The 25,286-nt window shown below is 35.8% G+C and overlaps 1 protein-coding gene across 1 annotated transcript in view; it reads left to right on the forward strand.

Moving 5' to 3' along the window:
• The window catches only part of LOC149806284 (CUB and sushi domain-containing protein 2-like), a 247,889-nt gene that overhangs the window by 71,473 nt on the left and 151,130 nt on the right, over positions 1-25,286 (forward strand). Inside the window, exon 3 of the mRNA XM_089935578.1 lies at positions 24,079-24,160. Coding sequence (XP_089791704.1) covers positions 24,079-24,160 — 82 coding nt within the window. The remainder of the gene's footprint in view (positions 1-24,078; positions 24,161-25,286) is intronic.

Raw genomic sequence — 25,286 nt, forward strand, 5'->3', positions numbered from 1 at the left:
AGTTGAACGACAGAGAAGAGAAAGAAAGATAGCTCATTTTATTAAAGTGAAATTATTACTTACTGAAATCAAGAAGCAGAGATGAAATTCGAATCAAAATAGTAAGGTTTATTTAAAGTAAATAATTAGTTAAAAAAGCAGTTATAAATTAAAGATGTGTTTTAGGTGGCTGGAGACTAAGTTTAGGGAGGAAATTAGGAAAGTATCAAATAATCTGATAAATCATACAATGAATGGGACCAAGCTGAATTTCATACCATCTTGTACGCCAAAACAAACCAGTTGAGAGCATGCTGGTTTTAAATCAGGTTTTCCCCACACAAATCTTTCAAAAACTTGTTTAGAAATAAGTGTTACAGCGAACCCAGTATCTACTAAAAATTTCACAGACGTTTGACACACGTCGACAGACACAAACCAACAGGTTTTAGCAATAGCAGTTAATCTTAAAGCCTTTCAGCGTCTTTATTACTCTTCTTATTGCGTTCATAACAGTGTGCCAAACTTTCGGCCTCAAGATGTGCCCGTTCTAGTTTAACTCTACACCATTCTGAGCCGATTGTTCCGGCTTCACCTGATTATCTAACATACTATTAGGTCTGTTCGGGTTCTTTTTCGTGGGGTAGTCCCTACTCATGTGACCCAATACATGACAAGTATAACACTCTATCTGATTGGCACTGGCAGTCTGACGATTTTCTCGATAGGTAGTATAGGGTGTTTCACGGTTACTGGTCGTAGCGCCTAAAATTACCTCCCTTAGCTCCAATGCGCATGCCCACACAAAATTTTCAGTTCCGGATAGTTCACCGTTCTACACCTGGTTAGCGAAACATAAAGTCAGCAAAGGAATGAATCTTAGCTGTACTACAGATCATTATGGTTAAACTAATCAATCAATTGTATATGTCAAACATCTTTAATTCATACTAGGAGAATAATTATTGACATTAAATCACATAATTAGATTCAGTGTCCATACTTACATTATATCAGATAATTAAATAATATTTACTTTCCATACTTAATTGATATCAAATAATTCAATTAAATACACTGTCCATACCTGATATTATCGATTCATTATCCATAATTTCATATAAATTTGTAGGACTATTTCACTTTACTCTCCGATTTTAAACATTTATTGCCCAATTTTGGCATTATAGCTTTAACGAAAACAATCTCAACAATTTGTATTTTTCAAATGTTGTTATATCCTTCCTTCTCAATTACTTTCGCAAGGCTAATATTTCGTTTATAACACGAGTTAAGAAAGGTATAACACAAGTTCGATAAGAAAATTATAACACGAATTCGATACGTCAGCTGATTTGTAATGCTGAATATTTTAAACCAGAAAGGTTTTTTTAAAAAAAATAAAAATGGAACACAGTATTTTAATGTATTCAGAGAAACTTAACAAAGCAATAATTATATTAGCTATCATAACGATAAAGGAGTGTACTTAATGTAGACGGAATATTTATTCATATCTGGGTATAAATATCGTACAATATTCAGATAAAATAACATGCCCAATGACTTTTGTTTTTTTTATAAAAAAAAATTTCATTTTCTTTTTGACTTTTGAAACATCAAGTATCGGACGGTACATGCAATAACTTTCAGCATGATTTTTGTTGGCTTATGCTGACACGTAATAACTCTCAAATTTGCTGGGGTCTTTAGACAACATTTCTGAGTGCCACCAGCAAATTAATTTAAAACAGTCTTATTAAAATTAGTTTAATTCTGTTTAACTTTCCTTGCATCAAATATGTAAGTTTTAAAGATCCAATTATTTCACAGATTTCTTCCTATTTCTTTGGTTCGCCTTTTAAATCAATATTGATCCACGTGACCGGATATAAAATTGCAAACAGTATGATTTAAAAAAGAGACTGCTTGTAAGAACATGCTCTACAAGTCAATAATAAATGAATACACACAAATATTCATATTTGTTGTCTTTATCTATCAGTCAATCTTTCTATCTTAGCATCATTTTATACTCGTTTTTAACCTGGAGTATTTTTATGTAATATACGTATGCGAACACACATTCATTCTAGGATATACATACCCATGCACCAGATGAAATGAGACATACATACATACATACAGACAGACAGACAGACATATAGGTGAGAGCCACAAATATCCTACACATGCATAGTGTATATAACATCGATATGTGTCCAAACTGTATACACTAAAATTTTAAACCGTTCAAGGAAATAAAATTAAAATAATCATCAAGGAGACTCGTACGTGCGCCTGTCTGTTCAAGCCTGTTTGACATTTGTACATTTTGAAAAAACTCAAGTTATTTCTTGAAAAAATATAATTAACATTAATAGAAAAGCATCAGTCTAAATCAATAATAAAAGAACCTTCAGAAGTTAGAATTTGTTTCTCGTTGTCGTTCAACCTCCATTAACTGCTATGATTGAAGCTGTAAAAAATAAACATATTTTCATTATTCTTCAAGCGAGATAAATTGCAAGAACTTTTGAAGCAGCGGATACTCAAATAATAAAAATTAGAGCATATGGTAGTAATGGCAAGATAATGAAGATCTGAAATAATAATAATAATAATAATAACAATAATAATAATAATGAGGACTTTGTATAGCGCCTAATCTTTAGATGCTCTAAGCGCTTTACAACATTAGACAAAAATCTATACGATCAAAAACATATATAATGATATGATTACAAACACAAACAGCATGAAATTAGAAAACATAAAAAACATGCTGAGAATATTTAAGGACGGAAACATTATCTGGTTTTTAAATTTGTTCTTGCTGTCGAAATAAGTGAGTTTGAAAGAACTCTTGAATGTGATCACTGTGTCTATGTGTCTAAGTTAAGTGGGCAGAGAATATTTATTTGAAAACTGGGAGCAACGCAAGTTAGAGAGAGAAAAAAGAAAAGATGTAAAAACAATAGATCAAATATTGATAGAATTTATTTTTTAAGAAAGTGAGATATCGACCCTGCTTGCAGAATGTGAGCGGTCTGTCACATTTTCTTGATCTACATCTGCCATCTTAGTCGATTGAACTATCCGGAAGTGAGGTGCACCCAGATGCCCTCTGGTGTTTTCAAGGGGAGATACTAACCGAGAAACCCCTTATTCATATCCTTTTGTATATTCCGAATTACCAATATTTATCTGTCTCGTATTTTCTATCGACCGTTTTGCTACAGTGTCCACGGATTCTTGGAGAGCTTTAACTACTCTTGTAAGATTATCAATATTCGAACGCGTGTCACTGTCTTTACTTTCTTTCTGGTTACCTGTCTCGGTATTGCTTTGGGGCAGGTCCTGTTTAGACCTCATAGCTCTAACGGGGGTCTCCTTATTTATAGGTTTCTGTAAATTTGGCCAAGTCCCTTCAGAGGCCTCATACTCAGTGGCACTGGCCATTGCATCATTTAGAGTTTTAGGGTGCCCAAATTGAACATGCTTTCTAATTTCCTAACTCCCTAGCCTACATATATATTGATCTATCAATATGTCTTCCCTAGCCGAAACGGGAATCGTCGGAAATGCACGACAGGCTAGTCGCCTCAATGTATAACCATAGTCTGCAGCGGACTCCGATTTTTGTCTTCGTCTATTTCTAAACTCGCATCTATAAACAATTTCCCTTTCTATTGGACTGAGTCTTTGTTCTAAAGCAGCTTTAAGAAAGTCATCGTCCCCTATTATAGTTCGGTCTAAATCACCTAGTAACCGTTGTGCTACTCCTCTTAAACTCATTGCAAGTTGTTGAGCTCTTTCACTTTCATTCCAGTAAGCAAGCAGCAGAGAGGGTGAACAGACCACTTAAGGGAGTGGTCACCCTTGTGTTTTACCAAAAAAAATAGTGACCACTCATAGAGGTCAATTACCACGTCTACGATTATTGTTTGTCCCAAACAGAATTGTAGACGAGCCCTCTCTGCTGCTATCAGTCTTGGGAATCATCATCTGAATCATGGGAATCTTCATCTGAATCTTCGGAATTTGTTCTATGTTTCAAGTAATATTCAAGTTCTGATGGTGGTTTTTCTATTTTTGGATTTATGTTCTTTCTTTTTCTGTAATAGTTCATCAAACTTCTGTATCGATCTCCACCTCAATTTTTACAAATCTGATATAATCCTCTAACGCCGTTGTTACATCCAACACAACTTCGTGGACCAGCATGAGGATTTTTCTTTATAAGATAATTATGTTTCTTGCAATATTCTCCACGGCATTTTTTATTACAATTGTTAGTGGTTCCTTGACGTAACCACGCACAGTTGTTCATTATATTAATGATATCTGTTTAATTCAATTTAATTTTATCATCACCCCTGTTACCCAAATATTTTATCAATACCCACACGATATCTTGTTCTTGGATCATGTAAATTTATTGTTATACATCCATGCGGAGTAGCTTGCGCTCGTGAGAAGAAATTTTTGAATTTAATTATATCCATGTCACCACCACACCAAGTTTGATGAATATTTCGCAACGTGTGTGTGTCTACGCCATTAAACACAACTAAAATGTTGCAGTTGTCTCTGATCACCTTCGGAATTTGTGTATATCGTTGAGTAACATAGATCACGTCTGTATTTTTGTGTCTACCTCGGGAAAATATTCTGGCTGGATTTGATTGTTTATCTAGCATCACATCGTCGTATACAACTAAATTATTAATAAATCCGTCTATGGAATCTACGGATGGTGCTTCATCAATATCGGTTATAAACTCTATAACATCATTATCTTCATCCAGTAATCGCGCGTTTTCATTGAAATCTTTAAGTACATCATAACTTCGTTGATCATCAACGGATGGTGCTACTAAATATAATTTATCCCATTTCAACCATCTCATTATCAGATTAAGTAATAATTGCGTCTTACCCGATCCAGATGGTCCTATGATAATCATTCTGATGGAATTCGGTAGCGCAGGATGATGCTTAACAGGTTCTCGCTGCCGAGTTGCTGAGAAATCAATTATATCCATATATATTATAACATGAATTTATATTGTTTACGCTGTAGAGTTAAAACTCCAACTACTGATTTAGCCACAGTTATAACAAAAAACAAAAAAATAGCGTACGGTGGAAAATGTTTTATATGCGGTAGAAAGAAATTTTCGTTTTTACCTAATAAGCGGGGGGGGGGGGGTGATATTGCTAATTTGATGTCAAAGTTTCCAGGTGCTCCATGGGCTAAATACAGTGGAGAAAAACATCTACCAGGATATAATTATTGCGGTCCTGGTACTCGACTCGATATCAGGCTCGATAATCAAGATCAACCAAAACCAGGCGAGGAACCAATAAACGCTATTGATCGAGCTTGTCATGCTCATGATGTAGCTTATAAAAGTCAAAATCTACAAGATAGGCATATTGCAGATGTAAAATTAATTCATTCATTAAATTCTATAAAAAATAAAAATATTAGAGAATCATTAGCTAATTGGTTAGTAAGATCCTCGATGAAAGGTAAATTAGCGATTGGGGCTGGTAATTAATAATGGAATCAATTTATTATTCACCGAGAGGATACTGGAGAGGCAAAGCAGCAATTGGTAAACTCGCTGATGCAGCGGCGGTTAAACATTCTACTGCTAAAGCGTGGTTATCCAAACAAGCAATATGGCAAATTTATCTACCACGTCCTAAACAAATTCAGTACGCGTATTTCAGTGTCAGTGTTCCTAATGAAGTTCATCAAGCTGATATTCTGTTTTTACCGCATGATACTGTGCGTGGAAAAACGTACAAGTACGCGTTAACCGTAGTTGATGTTGCAAGTAGATATAAAGAAGCAGAGCCGCTATCAGCGAAAACATCATCTGAAGTAGCCGATGCGTTTGAACGAATTTATCAACGAGGTGGTGGACCACGAGGTGGTCTACGATGGCCACAGCTACTACAGGTTGATCCTGGTAAGGAATTTCTTGGTCCAGTATCATCGTTGATGAAACAACATAATACCAAAATACGACGAGGTCATACTGCAATTCACCGTGATCAAGCAATTGTTGAGCGATTTAATCGAACACTTGCTGAGCGGTTATTTGGATATCAATACGCGAGGGAATTTATTCAGGATAAAAGATCTCGCGAGTGGGTTGCAAGATTACCAGGCGTGATAGCTGCATTAAATAATGAGATCACACGAACAACCAACATGAAACCCATTAGCGCGGTCACAAAAAAAAATATACCAACACAACGAAAAGATGTTGGAAAACAAAAAATATTAGGTGATGTTACAGTCAGATATTTATATGAGCCTGGTGAACTTGAAGGTGGTAAAGCGAGAGCAACTGATCCTATTTGGAGTGTTACCACACACAAAATATCTACCGTGACAAGATCCACTGGAAGAAACGTAGGCGTTTCCAGACCTGCAATCTACAGATTAGATTCGGCCGCTCCTTAACGTGGATTTACACGTGAACAACTACAAATAATTTCCGCGGATACACAACTACCACCAAAATCACTCCGGTGATTTCGATCACTTAACTAGCACTAGCGCTAAGGGCGCCAGCGCCAAGGGTGCCTGCACCCCGACGTCGATTACACTCAAGACAGGTTAACATGGTATTTTCTCGTGTATGACCGCGACTATTATCTTTTCTATCTACGGTAAATTGTCTTGAATCATTACTCGAATACCGCCATAACATTATACAATTACAACTTGCGCAATGATTATTCTGCTGCTGTTTTAACTCAATAATAAATTCAACATCAAGATCAAAGTCACGTTTATTTTTTTTATCACATTGTTTGTATCCGATTAATTTTTTTCTTATTATATCATCATCGATGATGTTAAATTTATCAACGATTTCAGGAATTATAATTCTACGTAATTGAGATATATTTCTGACCCTCGATACCGCCAAATAAACTAAATTTGACCACTCGATGCGATCGTCTACAATCCAGACTCGTGTGTCAGAAATAGTTAATCCCTGAGACGAGTGGATTGTCATAGCGTATCCCAACACCCATGGAGATTTGTCAGCATGTATTGCATCTTCAACCACACTGATATCAACGGCGACAATATCATTTAATACGAGATTTTGATTCTCAGTCTGTCCTGGAATATCAACATTAATATTCTGTTTTCGTGTATCTGATGGTCTATAACACAACGGTACGGGTAATTCTGAATATTTTTCTTTATGTAGTTGAAATAACTGCTGTTGTAAAGCGTCTCTGATTATTTTTCTACTTGCTACGATCAAATCGGTGGGTCTCCATAATTTCAAAAAATCACTCATTGATGTCTCTGAGATCACTCCACGTATTATTTCACACTGAATTTTGTTTGATTGTAATCTGATTAATTTTTTAAACTCCCTCAAATTTGCATCAAGAGCTCTATGATCATCATCTATTTCTTCGTAATAATCAACGAAATTTTTTAACCAATCATGTGGAGATGGTCCAACAAAGGGCGGCGGTTGACCATGATCGCCACACATTATTATGGCGGTATTTTTCGTCAACAACCAATCAAGAAACATTTTTAATGTATCCAATGACACCGTGCATATCTCATCCCAAATAATTATTTTAGGTATATATTTTTCTCCCATCCGTTCAGGAGTCCATGTATCTCCGCGCCACCGAAAGAAACTATGATACGTGCACGATTGTACTTGCCGCTGTTTCATCTCACGTGCAAGTCTATGTGTGGGTGTCAGCACGATTATATCTGAATTTCTAAAAACATTAATCGTTCGAGTTGTTTTGCCGCATCCACCAGGTCCATTGAGATATACTGTCTTATATCTGGTTATTGGATCACTCAACGATGGTGCTTTCGACATTTCTGATATTTTATTACCCTCACGATAAAAATCTCTCACTGGAACATCTGCTGATTCTGTGTAATTGTGTAATAGTTCCTTTTTTATTCTCCACGAACCCCATCGTTCATCATTACTTGTGAACTTCATAACAGGTTCTAAATATTTACTTGAAATATAAAATGAGTCTGTTGCGACTCTGACTGCGGTCTCAGGAAATCTATTAATCATCGATAATAAATTTATAGAAACATAAGCCAACATGGAAGATCTTAGATGAGTATATTGCGGGGATACGTCATTTATGTAACTAACGATCGTACCTAATTTTGTTCCGTCGGATAAATAAACACTCTCTCGATTTACAAATATATTTTTCGCCGTTGTATCAGCGATTATAAAATCGTACTCGGCATCATCTAGAATTAATCGTGCGTGATGTCTTTTATAATCATATGCACCACCTTGAGTAAATTTACCTATAATTTTTCTACCTAGATCTTTTGCGGTTTTGAGTTTATTAGGAATATCATCCTTAAACTCGCTGATAACTTCAGAATCTGACATGGGCAACCAAACTTTGGTCTGTGCATGATATGATATAATTGCCTCACTGACCACCAACGATGTCAGTATCATACAATCTAGCATATATCGCAACAAAACTATAGGTGCCCAACGTTTTTCACAAAAATGTCTACCAAACCAAACATAACAAATCTTGTGAAGATTTTCGTTAAGCTCGAATGATTCAATACAGGCGAATCCAGTCAGATCAAAATCAGGTAATGGTCCATTAATTGCCACTCGCGTCATCTCGTTTGTTGGGTGACCAAATCTTTCAAAGTACGTAGAACAATCTCCGTATCCCAGAAAACTTCCTGGATAACATGCAACCATATCAACCGAAATAACATCATTGTAATTGTATTTGGTATTCCATAATCCGCCATGTCCATATTCGACGCAACTTGCGCGTACGTCCTCGAGTAAATCAAATCGTGTTGGTTTCCATGAATTTCGTTCTCTGGCGAAATGAGCCGCAACAGATGGAACGGTAAAACAATTAGTTAGTAATTTGTCAGTATTTTCCGCGTGCTTGCACTGTAAAAACGTCGCAAGATTTTTCATCTCGTCATGGAGGGATTCTGTGCGATATATTTCACCGTTCGGTTTGACAAACTGATCAAATTCACCCTCCTCATTACTTTTAAATAACCATACCGATACAGGATCGGTTTTACTTATTTCGTTGATAAAATCAAACATACTATCTGCCCCAGAATTATCTGCCCCAGAATTATCTGTGGGGTAAAATCTAACAGTTCGATCACGTGGAAATATTGTTACCGCGTTAGTCCATGCGTGCGCGTTATGATCGATAATATTTATTGGAGCTCCCTTCGATTTATATTTCGACTGGTACAGTACTTCTCCCGTTATTGTCGCCACAGTTATTGGAAATTTTAATATTTTTCCTAACTCAGCAACATCTTTTATTGTAGCACCGGTATCCTTAACTGAATCAGCCCACGAGTTTATTTTTTCACGCCTTAAATCGGTTAATCCATTTCCACGCATCACGTTTGTAAAGTGTTCTATTACTCGTTCGGCTACACAATTTAACCTTGAAAATTTCATCGGCGCTAGTTTATCAACGTTGGGTTTTTTATTTATCTCATAAATTCCATAAATAACCGCTGTTACAGGATACGCTCGTTCATAATACGGTTTGTCAATACCCGTCAGTAGACCCGGTCTGGAATTTTTACTTAATATGATAGTTTTATTATTGCCAAGGACAGGATCATATTTGTCACGGATAATCCAACTACCTGTTTCTGTTAATACAATAAATTTTACTCTGAAGAAATATTTTTGATTGCCCTCGTATTCAGCGATGTAGTTAATGATAGTTGCTTCTCGCTTGTCGTTCATTGTGGCGTCCGTGACAGTTTCCTTGACTCCGTCAAGGCGTATGATCTTGAACGTTGACCATGTATGAGATGCACCATCCGTGTAAAATTCTTTCTTGGCGTCGTGAATTTTCGAGATCAAACTTTTATTTTTCGGATCAACCAAATCTCGCACTGGCAAGTCAGAAGATAATCTGTCAAGGTTGAATTTATATTTAACAGGCCTAGTTTGGGATAATCTCTCAAACTCGTTCATATAATTAAAACAAATATTTAAATAAAGAAAATTATATATATATATATATATATATATATATATATATATATATATATATATATATATATATATATATATATATACAATGTCTCAATGTAGATGGTTGATGATCGGCTCAGTAAATCGATGCAACAAATCCTGTAGAAAGGAATTTTGTTGGATGCACTCACAAAACATACGACGAGGAAGTCTAGGACCAATACCATGTCTACGGTGTGGTTTTGGAGTGCGAGGAAAAACAGAATTATGTGGAAAGTGCGGCGGAAAACGGTTCAGAGAACTTAAAAGATATTATGACAAAAAAAATAATAGCGGTGAAAACGCTATAAAATCCGTGAGGGATTATATATCAAGATTTCAGACAAACAATGATTTAAACGTATAATATTATTATAATGGAGCAAAATATATTTGTCCCACATCCTGTCATAACAAACTATGAATCAAATATTAATGGTATCATCAGACACTGTAGGTTAAAAAAACCAGTTGGTAATGTTACTAATACTGGCTATCTTAGATTTACAGTTGGAAAGAAAAGATATCATTGTCATCGTTTCATCTACGAATGTTTCTTCGGAGTGATCAAAGACGGTCTTGTTATTGATCATATTGACGGGGACACTCAAAATAACTCCCTACACAACCTTCGAGTGGTCACTCGAAGCGTGAACTCTGCATGTGGTAATACAGGAAGATGTAAGACAATCGGAAAGAGGGCGGTAATTTCCACAAACACAGAAACTGGCGAAAAAGTTATATTTCGTTCAATGTATTCAGCTGCTAAATATTTTGATATTGACTCGCGTGTGGTAAAATACGTCGCAGAAAATATAACCAGATCTACTTTCTCGAAAAAATATAAGCAGAAAATCATCTTTCAGTATCAATAACTATCATCACCACATTATTAACTATCATCACCACATTGAATTAATTTTTTTAATTTATGTCACAGTAGGTCCTCCATACACTACTGAATTTTGATTATATAAAAGGAAGATTACTTTGTAATATATAGTTTTCTTCGTAGATTTTTGATTTTTTATGATCGTAATTAGTCAGTTTAACTAATTACATCGTAATTAATTACATTGTAATTAATTACTCGTAGAAGTAGTATTTATGGTTTTTAAATATTTCCCCATCACACAACATTACGAGAGATCATGACAATGTTATTGATCCGCAGGAAGCTGTGTGTAGAACAGAAACCGTTGTCATGGTAATCGATCTGCAGGTGTGTTCATGCCACCGTTATTATTGATTCGCAGTCTGCTTAGGAAAAATGCTGTTATAAATACAGAAACTGTTGTTATTCAGAAACCGCTGTTATAAATACAGAAACTGTTATTATTCAGAAACTGTTATTATTCAGAAACTGTTATAAATACAGAAACTGTTATTATTCAGAAACCGCTGTTTAGTGTAAATATTGGTTCCTTAGCTATATAGCTAACTATATATTAACTTCCAAAACATATGTTCGTAACAAGGTTTGATAGCTCAATCAGTATGGTATTGGACTGTGACGCTCGCGGTCCAGGATCAAACCCCCATGGCTGACAATTTGTCGGTGGTGTACGTATAATTGCGATTTTTATAATAGTGGGGGGAACCGCAAAAACCCCCCCGCTCAGCAAAATTCCCACCCACAATATTGACTTGTGGGTGATACATATTTTCGTATCACCCACTGGATTAATTATTGTGGGTGGGTTTTTGCTGAGCGTGTATGTTTGTACTGTCCTTAGTTAAGTTATATGTTTGTGCCGTCCAATGCATAATCTGAGCTCGCTAATACACTCGATAGGGGCTCTTCATTCATTGTATATAACCATTTCATTGTATATATCCATTTCCTTAGTTAAGTTATATGTTTGTGCCTTCCAATTCATAATCTGAGCTCGCTAATACACTCGATAGGGGCTCTTCATTCATTGTATATAACCATTTCATTGTATATAACCATTTCATTGTATATATCCATTTCATTGTATATAACCATTTCATTGTATATATCCATTTCATTGTATATATCCATTTCATTGTATATAACCATTTCATTGTATATGTTGTGCTGTCCCTGAAACATCCCGACGAACTCGCTAATACACTCGATAGGGGTTCTGGGATATTTAGGGGTTCTGGGATATTTTTTTTTTATTTTAAAGATTTATATATTATATAATGAACCATGAAAATATCAATGATGTAATTGTTGCTATTAAAAAATTGAAAAAAGATGGAATTAATATATCTGATGAACTTAATCCTGAAAAAATAGTTTCTGATTTTGAGATTTTACAAGAACGTAAAACCCAGGGGACACACACACTATCATCTGAATACAGGCTCATGAAACGGATTCAGGCGCCAATGTTTCAGTCGCTAGCTACCGTAGAAGATGATCATGTGAAGGAGTTCGTTCCTCTCTCTGCCGCCATAGAAAGAATTAAATCGTTATTATCCCACGAGTATGAGGCAAAGAAAACGATTAGTACTCGCATAAGACTATTAAGAAAAATTATGTTAGAAAGTAACTTCGTTACTGGTGAAACGATCCAGAGTAGTAATTCCGATGAAGATGACTGAGATCTTTGATCAGAAATATTATTTCTGAATTTGATGGGTTAGTTGGTACTTAGAATCAAAGATTTAGAATCAAAGATTCTGAATTATTATTTATTTCTGAATTAATTTATTTATTTACTGAATTAATTTATTTTTTTTTTACTGAAATTTAACAAAATTGTACAAATTTTTTAATTTTGACTACCATTTACCCCATCAAAAACATAAATTTGTACAAATTTCTTAATTTGACTACCATTTACCCCATCAAAAACATAAAATTGTACAAATTTCTTAATTTTGACTACCATTTACCCCATCAAAAGCATAAAATTGTACAAATTTCTTAATTTTACAAATTATTTATTTCTGAATTATTATTTTATTTCTGAATTATTATTTATTTATTTCTGAATTAATTTATTTATTTTTACTGAAATTTAACAAAATTGTACAAATTTCTTAATTTTGACTACCATTTACCCCATCAAAAACATAAAATTGTACAAATTTCTTAATTTGAGTACCATTTACCCCATCAAATTTACAAAATTGTACAAATTTCTTAATTTGAGTACCATTTACCCCATCAAAAACATAAAATTGTACAAATTTCCTAATTTTACAAATTATTTATTTCTGAATTATTATTTTATTTCTGAATTATTATTTATTTATTTATAACTCTGATGGGTGAGTTGGTAAACCCTCTATTACATAAAGATCTACGATAAAGTCTTACGACAAAAGTCTTACGACTTTACGTACAGATTTATTACAAGTTCTTCTTCACGTATGTCAATTAAGCGATTAAGGTGGTCTGTGAGTTTAAAATTGATTCGTGTTAACATATTATTGTGACACCGTAAATACACAGGATTAGTTGGTTCTTGCACGATTAAACTTCCAGGGGGAACTTGTGGTGTGAACGTGTACAGGATGTATCCTTGTTGAGCCTGATTTGATCTTCCGAGATCTATTTGATAGCTGCCATCGATTACGTCACAAACCAGATTGACCGCGACCGTCGGTGTTATATTAACGATTCCCGGAGATACGTGTCTTCCGCCGCCGTGTGGATCATTATCATATCTGAGAACGGTTGGATATGGTGCTAGTTTTCTCCACGCATCGAGTATTTTAGGAAAAAACTCATCAATGACATCACTGACAGATTTTCTTAACTCGGTTACACTATACCCCGGAAATTTAAAATTTGGTACATCTGCTTCTGTTAATTTATATCTTTCTAACCATTTATATGCATCAAATTTTTTAAATGATTCTAAACTAACCATCGCTTGAACTATTCGGTTATTAAAATATTCCATATCTGATATAAGCTGATTTAATATTTCCACACGCGTGATGATTTTTTCACGCGATGACGCTGATATGTCAAAAATATGTTCGTTAAAATATTGATTCAGTTGATCTAGTTGTTTTTTACATTCTTGATTGATTTCCTGAAAATATTCAATAATATCACCTCGATGAAGACCAAAAACATGTCCTGTTTCCCCCTCCGACTTACAAAAATCCATGCCTCAATATCGTCGTAAAAGATAAAATGGCTAAACATTAATTTATTTTTAAAAATACGTAGTTTTTCCCCGTATGATGGATTAATTTCATGATATGATTGCCTATCCGTGACATAATCAGACTTTTTCGGTTCTGGTGATCCTTCATACACCGGGGGAATTTCAGGCCATCCTAGCACGGATCTGATTGAAGATTTATAAATATCAACTACGTAATCAGGCGAGTTTATTTCAACCGTCGAGGACAGGGTGGGTTCATGAACATTAATTGATATTTTTGATTCTTTTCCCGTTATTGATTTTATTCTACGCGCAAATTCCTCACTGATCTCTTCAATCTCGTAACTGCCGGTTGGTATTCCAACAACAACCCAGTCAGGTGTTCCATCGGGTTTGTTCTTGTTAGCAAATACGAGCGAATTATTTGCTGGTGTACCATTAAATGATTTTGATCTGATATTTGGCCAGCTGTAATATACTCGTAATTGTGCTAGTGCTATTTCTTTTACTGGAATTGCAGTAGGAAAATTAACACTAAATTCAGGATTAATTGAACTTACCGAGATCATCGTTATCTTTAGCGGAGTTGTGTTGGTCACGATCTGCTGGAGTAATTCTGTCATTATTGATACTTGTATCTTTAATACCGATACCTTCGTCGTATATTTTGGTTATTATTGAAAATTCGAAATCAGATATAATTCCATCACTGAGACTCGCTGATAACAACGAGGATAATTTCGAGTATGCTACCGTCGCTGTATGTAATTTTATTTTGTAATCGGATAATTTTTCGTTCGTACAAGTACATATTTTTTTTTGTGATGATATTAAGCACACCTGCAATAGTTGTTGCTGCTGAAATACAAATAGTTACAGCTACTGGTGCCATCGTTGTCAACGCTGATAATATTACACCGGTTCCAGCAACAACTGCGGATACTGAATAAACAATCACATCAACGATAACCAATCGTCGTCGATATTTTTTTACTTTTACTGTATATTGATCAACTTGATCTTTTAGCGCCGCCTGCCATTCACGTGCTTGATTGTATCTGTATTGTGCACCGTCCATATATTTTTATGCAGTAACCAATTGAGGTGTTTCAGCTACAAATTCCAAACACCACCAGAAGGATGTTGCGGTTAATTTCTTATCATCTGCTTCCAGAATAAATATTTCTTCGGTTCCGCTATTTAATACAACAGATACAACCCCGGAAAACCTGTCGGTGGAATGACGTCATGGAAACGTTGTAAATATTTCAAATTTTGCAGCAGTAAACACAGACAGCCTGTACACGCCAGTGACTGTTGCGGTATATTTGATAGTATTATTTTGCTGCGACCATGTTGCAAATCCCGATGATACCGTGCATACGATGTTTGTGATATGCCCGGGAGTTATTCCAGCTGGAATTTTAATCAAATTTGTTTTATTGATAATCTCAGGAATTCCCGCTACGATGTCTAGCTGTGTTCGTTTGATTGTGTCTAGGTCAGTTTTGATATCAGAAAGTTTTATATCGATGACGGAAGGAGTTCCAAAGAACTTATTTATGGCATCATCGATTTTTTGAAAATTTCTTCGAAGTCTTATAAAACCGGTTACGTGAACATCATATTCGGCCCGCAGCGTGGATAGTTTACTGTCTACGTCGTCGACGTATAGTTTGTTTGCGACGTCGTTGTCAGATTTTGGAGCTGTTACAGCTACTATTTTGTTCCCGTTCATGCTAAGTTCACCTGTCATTGTGTCACCGGTGTTTCTCACGCGATTAGCAACACTTTTTGCAATTTTATCTCTGATGGTTTTAAGTGACATACTTGAATCTCTGATTCTACCACCGTCAGTAAACACGGGAATATTATCCGTAACTGCACCGAGTACTCGCCGGACTATATCATTCCATTTGATATTGCTGGTTTTTAGTTTACCATATCGATCTTGAAAAATAACAACTTCATCTGGGTCAACTCCAGCCAGGTTCACGATATCAGCGAGGTCATCTTTAGTCGCATACTTTGACAGATCAACGTCGCCGGGCTTTTTCTTAACGCGTGAAGATCTTCCGTAAATGTCAACCATTATAATAAGACCCGTTGTTTAAAATGCTTTACGCGCAACAAATCGGTTGCTTGTATAATCGTGCACGACTTTATGTGGCGGCCTGGATGATTTTGATATAGCGTCGAGTACATTAATTACTTCACGGCCGCATATTGGCGGATCTGTCATTGTTTGTGTGGGTAGCGTTGAATACCAAACTTTGGAACCTCTAGTTGTTGCGTGGAGTGGTGCGACATACTTGATAAATTCAACAGGTGGAGCTAACCCGTACGAATCAAAATAAACAATTCCACGCGGGTCAACCGCGTATGATACCCAATGAGTACCAGGTCCAGAGCGTTCATCGAGATTAATAATACCTGTTTCTAGTTTGTTTGGTTGTTTCGGTAATTGATCTCGCATAAAAACACCTCTAAAGGCAGATATTTTTAATTTTTTAGCAGCATTAAGTAATCAAAATTTGATGCTGGAACGTCTAACGAAGTGATCCTGGAAGCCTTAGGCCTCTCCCCCAACGAGATCCTGGCAATCTTAAGCCGCGCCCCTTTTTTTGTTATATCGTCCACCAGTAACTTTTTCGAAAACTTTTTTACCCGCCGCTCCAGCAGCACCTAACGCAACTGCTTTTGCTACGACTGGAGCAGCTGCAGCTATTAATGCCGGAATGGCCGCAAGAAATGGGAATATACCACCGGTTTTAACCATGTCTTTGATGGCGCTCGGGGAGAGATGGAATTGAACTCCAGTTTTTGATTCTAGGGCTTTATTGAAATGTTTAATCTGATTATTTGTCAACGATAATTTGTTTGGACCACCACTAATCTGATCTCGTTTTAGTGATATTTTAGTTCCGCATTTGTTGGCGGTTTTTGATTGAAGCTTTTTTACCTGACCAGGAGTCAGAGTAACATTAACATGACCATACGACATTTTTATATAAAATATATTTTTCTAAATAACACGATTAAAGATTTTCCACCGGTGCATCAACGACCCTCATTCGACCACTACCACCTTCAAGTAACATGGCTTTGTCGCTAAGTATGACCGCGATCGCTCTGTAGAAAGCACCACCACCTGGCGGGTTAGTAACATGAGCTCGAAAGTGTATATCAACAACAGATTGTTTGGATAAATCAAGATGTTCTAGTGAAAAATAATAAATCGAATATAGACCTCTAAAATCTAGTTGTGATATTTGCAAACCGGTATCCACATTTTGATCACGTCCCATGAATGACATTAAACGATGATATGCGCGCGCTACATGATTTTGACCAAAATTTAGTTGTATATTTTCTGTTGGTTCTTGATGTCCATTTATCCGCAAGGAAACTTCATTAACTCCAAGGTTATCAAATATCATATGTGAACGTTCTTGATTATTTATCCGGTCAATATTTTGCAATGCAATAAAAATATGTCGTGGTGCAGAAACACCCTGTTGTGATGCTATATGCCATGTAAATAAACCATTAATATTGCTTTGAGCAGCATCTGTGGTTACTGTTAACCATGATAGCAATGATTTACCACCTTGATCCATAAAAGATAGTAATTTTTGTTCTTCAGTAATAGATGGTGTCATTACTGGCATCCACAATGAAAGTTTTGTTATATCTACTTTACCAGCATCAGCAACACCAGTACCTCGCCAGATTGCATCATTATCATCACCTTTTCTTACGAGCACAATTGTGTGTTTAGCTCCAAAGATGACTTTTCTAACATTTCTGCAAAATCCAAAGATGTGAGATAATGGAATTGCACACGAAAAATTTCTATCATTTCCCGACAGCGCCGCCCGGCGTGATGCAAACCCTAAGTTGTAAGTCGGGGCAATATCTTTTATGATTTCAAATTCAGCAGCTGGTCTAGTTTCACGATCGGGGTTGGCAGCTTCTGCCTGATTAGCAACAGAAGTATCCCGTGGTGTGAGTACCTTGATATACTGATTATGGTTAGCGTTGTCGGTGATATCTTTAGCGAACATCATTGTTGGACCAGCTGATCTTGTAAAGTCGTCAGAATATCTCGCCAGACCAATTATTGTTGTAGCAACATCAACATCCTTCTGAATTGATTCAATATTTTTTCCATCAATCATGTATGTGGCGCTATCAAACAGTGCCATAATTCCTTTGTTGACAAAACCAACACGCAAATTGGCATCATATGCCGTATCATCCCCCTTTACAAGTATACCTTCTACTTCAATAAACGCCTCAGCGGGCAAGAAATATCTACTTGTATCATGAACCTGTAATTCGATTCTCCCCCGCTGATTTGGTAGTCTTGCGTCATAAGAATAAAATTGATAATCACGTACCGACTCGTACTTAAGTACAGGTGCCTCCATATCAAATACTGGGTCTGATTCGCGCCTGAACATTTTTATTATAGTTACCATTTTTCCAAATGATGATCATCGTCGACGAAGACCACTTCCTGCTATTAAATTTGCTGTTATATTTTTTTCTGCTTCTTCAGATATCGCCGCTAGTTTTTGATTTGCAGCCTGATTTATTATTTTACTAACATCTGCAGGCATCACCTCAGTACTTGCCAGTTTCACCGGTGATTGTTGTTTTCGTCGCAATAATCGTGCTAGTCTTTCTTTGATCGCCGAGAACGCCTTACCAGCAACATTGACAATTGCACCAGGAGCTTTATCACGAACAATATCAATAGCCTTCATCGATAATTGTTTTGCTACAGGTGCTACTTTTGGAGCCATCCTTGTAAATAATCCCTGAATAACATCACCAAGTCCATTTCCGTAAATAACACTATAGATTGGTAATCGTGAGTTTACCGCTCTAACCTGTGTGGGTTTACGATGATTATTATGCACAATCATCTTATTTTATTTACCATTTATCTAACAACTAGTCATCAACGAGCTCATCAATAAGTTCTCGGTAAACGCCGATATCCATGATACCACCTTGAAATAGTCGCCGGCAAATATCAGCTGCTTCATTGGTTATTTCTGGTGAATTATTTCCGGCACGTTTTCCTCCTATGAGAACTTCTAACCGTGACACGTCATTGAGGATATTATCAGGACAAATAAAATTATTTCCCAGACCACTGCCAGTAGCTCCTTCTTCTTCTGATTTCTTAAATAGTCTTAAGGGTGATCTTTTTTCCGTTGTTTTCTTAAACAGTCTTGAGGGTGATACTTCTTCTTCTTCTTCCTCACTTATTGTTCTGAGAGATTGTGATACTTCTGATCCTTTTTGTGCAAGATACATGTCTATGTTTCTGCGATAATCATTATATACCTCATCACTAGAGTAAACTCTATCTTTATTGTAATATATACGATATATCCATTTATACCAGATTTCAGGATCACTAATACGAGTGGAACTATATTCAGGTCTTAAAAGTTCTTCTTTTTTATTAAAACTTTCTACTGCAAGTTTTGATAACGTATTAATATCCTTAATTTTTTTTATGAATTTGATACCCACCTTGGTAAATTTATTGCTCAGCATAATCGTTCTTCCTTCATCATCTTTCATATCACCTATCTCAGCACGAAGTTGTCCAATTTCTTCAAGTATTTCCTCACCAACAGGTGGAGGCTGAGCCGCAGCTATTTCCCTGGCTATGTCAGGTGGAAGATCTCGTAAAATCTTCTTTGCCTGTTTAGTTCTTCTTGCTATTTTTTCAGCCTGCGCCGCAGTTTGTTTTGATACCGGAAGAAGATCTTCTTTGATGACAGTTGCAACTTTCTCAGTAGCTGCAGTGACGGGTTTAAACAGTTTTTTAGTGTCTTCTTCATACTCAACTTTTGCTTCTTGCTGCGCTTGTAGATTTTTTCTAAATGAGTCTTTGACAGGAAGAAATTTTTAATTGCTTCTAATCGTTCTCGAGCTGTTCTTGCAGTATGAGATTCTGGATGTATCATTTTATTATAACATAATAATTTAATTAATATCAGCAGAAGAGGAGCAGCAGAGAGGGGTGATGATAAAATTAAATTGAATTAAACAGATATCATTAATATAATGAACAACTGTGCGTGGTTACGTCAAGGAACCACTAACAATTGTAATAAAAAATGCCGTGGAGAATATTGCAAGAAACATAATTATCTTATAAAGAAAAATCCTCATGCTGGTCCACGAAGTTGTGTTGGATGTAACAACGGCGTTAGAGGATTATATCAGATTTGTAAAAATTGAGGTGGAGATCGATACAGAAGTTTGATGAACTATTACAGAAAAAGAAAGAACATAAATCCAAAAATAGAAAAACCACCATCAGAACTTGAATATTACTTGAAACATAGAACAAATTCCGAAGATTCAGATGAAGATTCCCATGATTCAGATGATGATTCCCAAGACTGATAGCAGCAGAGAGGGCTCGTCTACAATTCTGTTTGGGACAAACAATAATCGTAGACGTGGTAATTGGCCTCTATGAGTGGTCACTATTTTTTTTGGTAAAACACAAGGGTGACCACTCCCTTAAGTGGTCTGTTCACCCTCTCTGCTGCTAAGCAACTTGCTCAAAACGTACAATATAATCTTGCCATTCCACGTTTTTGCCATCGAATTTGTCAGGTTCTTTTTCTTTCCTAAATCGTTCGGTACCTTCGGAGTATTTATTTTGCCCAAATTCATTCGCTTGTTTGAATCCTTGTGACTGAAGTCACCGTCAGATCGATCATAAGCAGTACAATTTGAATGGTATATTACCAAGTTTACGCAGCGCCCATTTGACCTTGAATTGGGCACACTGTTACCCGCGACTCGGGATTCCTCGGCTTCTGACGTCATGTGACCACTATCTACCACGCAAGAGCAAGTCGAAGTTGAACGCGCGGACTCATTTGTGCAAGAACCATTTGAACAACGGGAAATATCGCACAACATACTGTCATCCCATGCAGCATCTCGAGTTATGGAGAAATTCTTTTCGTGCAAATTGTTTCTGTCGGCACGAAGGAAATGGGGCTCCAGTTTTTCTGTTTTTGGGAGAGGAAGCGACGTTTCAATAGTGGACCAAGAAGCAGTTACCGCATGGCGGATTGTGCACATTTTGCTTTTTAGCGAATTGGTCCACACAAAATAACCGTATTTATTTTCCTTGTGCGTGTCCTGATGATACAGTTCATCACTTTTAATAGTGTTTTTATGTATGCATTTGTGTCCGAAGATCCACTGGTAGGTGTGCCTACACATACATCACGGTTGGAATGTGTAAATGTTGCAACGGATTCAGGTGGATTAGTGGTACGGATGCCGTTTTTGTCATCTGTCGGTGAGTACATTTCATATTTCCTCATCTTTAATTCACTATCTGAAATGCGCAAAGGTATTTCGTCATGAAGATGTGTTGCCTGGCGCCTGTGGGGCGATTCGACCTTGACTTTGTGCTGCTGAGAATCTACATGCAGCCTTGACCTGATAACGAATTGTTTGCCAGTAGGTGTATCTAAACATTTGGTACGTGCATGTGTCTGGACACCATCGTTTACAATTTCCATACTTGTATCATAAAATTCCTCATCAGGAGAATAAATATCCGCTCTTTCAAACATCTGCAATTCTGCTACCACAGTATTCCAGTAATCTACGAGCAGACGACATGACTAAATTTGATTGCTTAAGACTTTAACAATACCAGCTACATTAGTTGCAAATTTTACCGAATATCCTGGTCACGGCACCAAAAATGTATCGGGGGCAATTCTTCACAAAATCTAAATAGGGCTTTCTCCACTTGATGGGAAGGGGGGGGGGGGGCTGATGCACACCAGCGAAGTTAGTGGACGAACGGACGGAGTGAAGCCTTGAAATAGCCCCCACTTATTTCATTTATTCTAACCCAGGTTCGTTTCTAATAAAAGGGTATTCGGTGATATAATTTAGTAATCGGAGAGAGGGAAAGTAAGACAAAGTTCTAAAAGTTGAACGACAGAGAAGAGAAAGAAAAATAGCTCATTTTATTAAAGTGAAATTATTACCTACTGAAATCAAGAAGATGAAATTCGAATGAAAATAATAAGGTTTATTTAAAGTAAATAATTAGCTAAATAAGCAGTACTACCTTCAGCAACTGCAAACAGCGATTCTACTCGACTAGACGCCGGACCGGTCGAAAAACGTATATAAAATGAAATGTACACACGCGTAGCCACCGGACTGTCCGACAGAGACTGGACGCATGTGCTGACCGGTAAAAAAATGGTCCGACGTAAACAGAGCTCAAGTAAACACTTCATGTAGAAAAGAAAGGGGTGGGGTAACTTTAAATTTCAGTGTAAATAAGTCCGAAATTGGCCAAATCGTATATTAAAGAACTACTTGAAGTAAATTACTCACTAAATCTCCATCCACCATCACAATACGTACGTTACCGATACGTACGTAACAAAGATATACTAAACTATTAAAAATATATGCATCTGCACAACGACAGTCTCAATTAAAGTCGTCTGGTCAAATTATCTATATTGATTTATCAAATAATAATACTTAACAGATAATATTCTACAGAATACGCTTACATTTTTCTAAGAGTAGCGACACCGTGCATGAGATATTATACTAATATATTTGATTTTAGTGACAAAAAAAGCATACACATTGTAAATTTTCGTGCTTATATTTTGATGTGGAAACTGTTATGATTAGAATGGTATTAATTTGACAACTTAAAATGTTTTTGGTGTTTTGAATATTTATTATTGTCAATTTAAATGAAATTTAAAAAACCATAAATTTTGGTAAAGATGCATCTTACGTTGTGCACATTTATCTGTCTTTTTCGAAACTCATAATAGCAAAACGCAATAATGTTCTGAATTAAATTTATGTGAAATTATCGCAAAATACCTAATTATGCAATTTTCAACCATTTTCTCGGTATCATTTTATTTGTAAATCATAACAAATACGTTCAAATACGAGAAGATCTCTTGTAACGTATGTATTTTGCTTGAGAATTAAGGTTTTGAGACCAAATGGGCAAGTGCCTAACAAAATCGACCTTCTTCCACAGGAGATATGATGCATCTCATTATTGTCTACGTAACTCCCAAAGCATCACGTCCATCTCTACTATACTTCTTTTTATCAGACGTCCTTTCTCCACAGTAATATTTGTCTTTGGTATGGTTTTCCTAAAGATATCAGAAAGCTCCTAACCATTATAACTTCGGAAAACATTTATCTAGTTCACCAAATGTTTCAAATTTTATTCTCAACCTCTTCTATTTTACAAACTAATTCAAATGAGAATGAATAACTAAGTTACCTAATGCAAGGATTTTGAACTATATGGTAAAAACATATTATATAAGAATTGTCAAAATATATGTTAAAAATAAATGCTTGTTAAAACTATTGTCAGTTGGATTATAAAATTGGGCCGAATTGTCTTATTTTCGGTCCAAGTTGGGCCGAATTGTCCAATAGCCGCTGAAAGGTGTTATGCCGCCATCATTCAATTCTCAGTATAAAAAGATAAACCCATCAACAACGAGGACAAGCCAGTAAAATAGTGTTATACTGTATGTACTAAAGACCATCTATAGTTTAGCGATTAAAATTAAAACTTTTGATTGACAGTTACGTTTGTTTTGGACAGGAATCAGTGAAAAAGAAAGTAGATATCGTACAGTAAAATTTAGTGACCTCAATGTTTTTAAACGATGTAATGATTGTGTATGAAGTACTGATACATACGTTAATTGGACATGCATCAACCCACTATCATCATTAATTTTACATAGATACAAAATTCTTGCTAGTATCTGTAAGATCCATTTTGTGTCTTAGAACTTAATTTTAATTAGAACGGCAAAATTTGATAATTGCAGGATGGGTTGCTGCCAGGGGAGGATGTTACCTTGCAGTGGAGACTGCCATGACCTGGGACCATGCTAGAACAAGTTGTATGAAGTAAGCTTCCTTGCTGTCACGATAAAAAAATTCTGTTAATTTGCATGTTAAACAAGTTTGGTACCATATCTAGTGAAAGCTGAGATGAACATTCCCTGTGAAAATATCATGAACAATTGTTGAATTATTCATGAATTGTTCTAGAACATGTGCTCATGAACCATTCATAAAATGCACATGAACATTTCATGTGCAGTTCATGAACATTAAATGGCTTATTTTTTCCAAACAATATTCTTTACTTTTTTTAGAGCATTACTTCTGGAACAGTTCATGAATATTCCAACATCGAACATTCGTGAACTGTTCAAGAACTATTAATGCAGAATAGATCATGAATATTCCAACACCAAACATTCGTGAACTGTTCAAGAACTATTTATTGCAGAACAGTTCATGAACTGAAGTTCTTGAAAATTAGGCCGTTATCAACCGGTCATGAAATGTTCATGTGCAATTTATGAATATTTCATGATGTTCTACAACAATTCATGAATAATTGAAGAAGAAAATAGTGATTTTGGTAAAATACATTTTTTTTTTCCTAGTTCTTTTTACTTGATATTATGACTACTACCTTTCCACACAAAATGCTGTAAAAGAAGAATCACTTAGGACTTAGAAATTTTCGTTTTTACGTAAAAGTTTGGTAATCTACCAATCAGAACCACAGGCCTGCAGTAATCATGAAAGACTTATTTTATGATAATACTTAAAAATAGTTTACTTTTAGTTCCCTTAATTTGGCCTTCACTGAATTTTCTTTTCTGTACTCACCACTGTGTGGCTTCATTAATGTAGCCACGAATTGTAAGGATCAGTTCTTTTCAATGTAATCCCGAAACAAAAAACAATATTTTTGACCTCCTGTGGCATAAGGTTTGGGATTGCTCTCTATTGGTAACAGACCCTATTCTTATCATCATTGGAAAAGTAGTTGTATGGAAAGGATGTGTCAATAACGTAATCATAATAAATTGATCTAATTCTTATAATATTTCGATGGAAATGTAAAATATGTAGTTTCCTGTTTGTGACTGTTAGTACGTTTGGGAAGCGAGCAACAAAAAAAAAGAACCTTAAACAAAAAATGTGTAAACTAATTTCTTTGAATAGTTTTTGCTGT

The sequence above is a fragment of the Sinohyriopsis cumingii genome, chromosome 2, assembly GCF_028554795.1.
Source record: "Sinohyriopsis cumingii isolate HCF-2022 chromosome 2, ASM2855479v2, whole genome shotgun sequence".
NCBI classification, from domain to species: Eukaryota; Metazoa; Mollusca; class Bivalvia; order Unionida; family Unionidae; genus Sinohyriopsis; species Sinohyriopsis cumingii.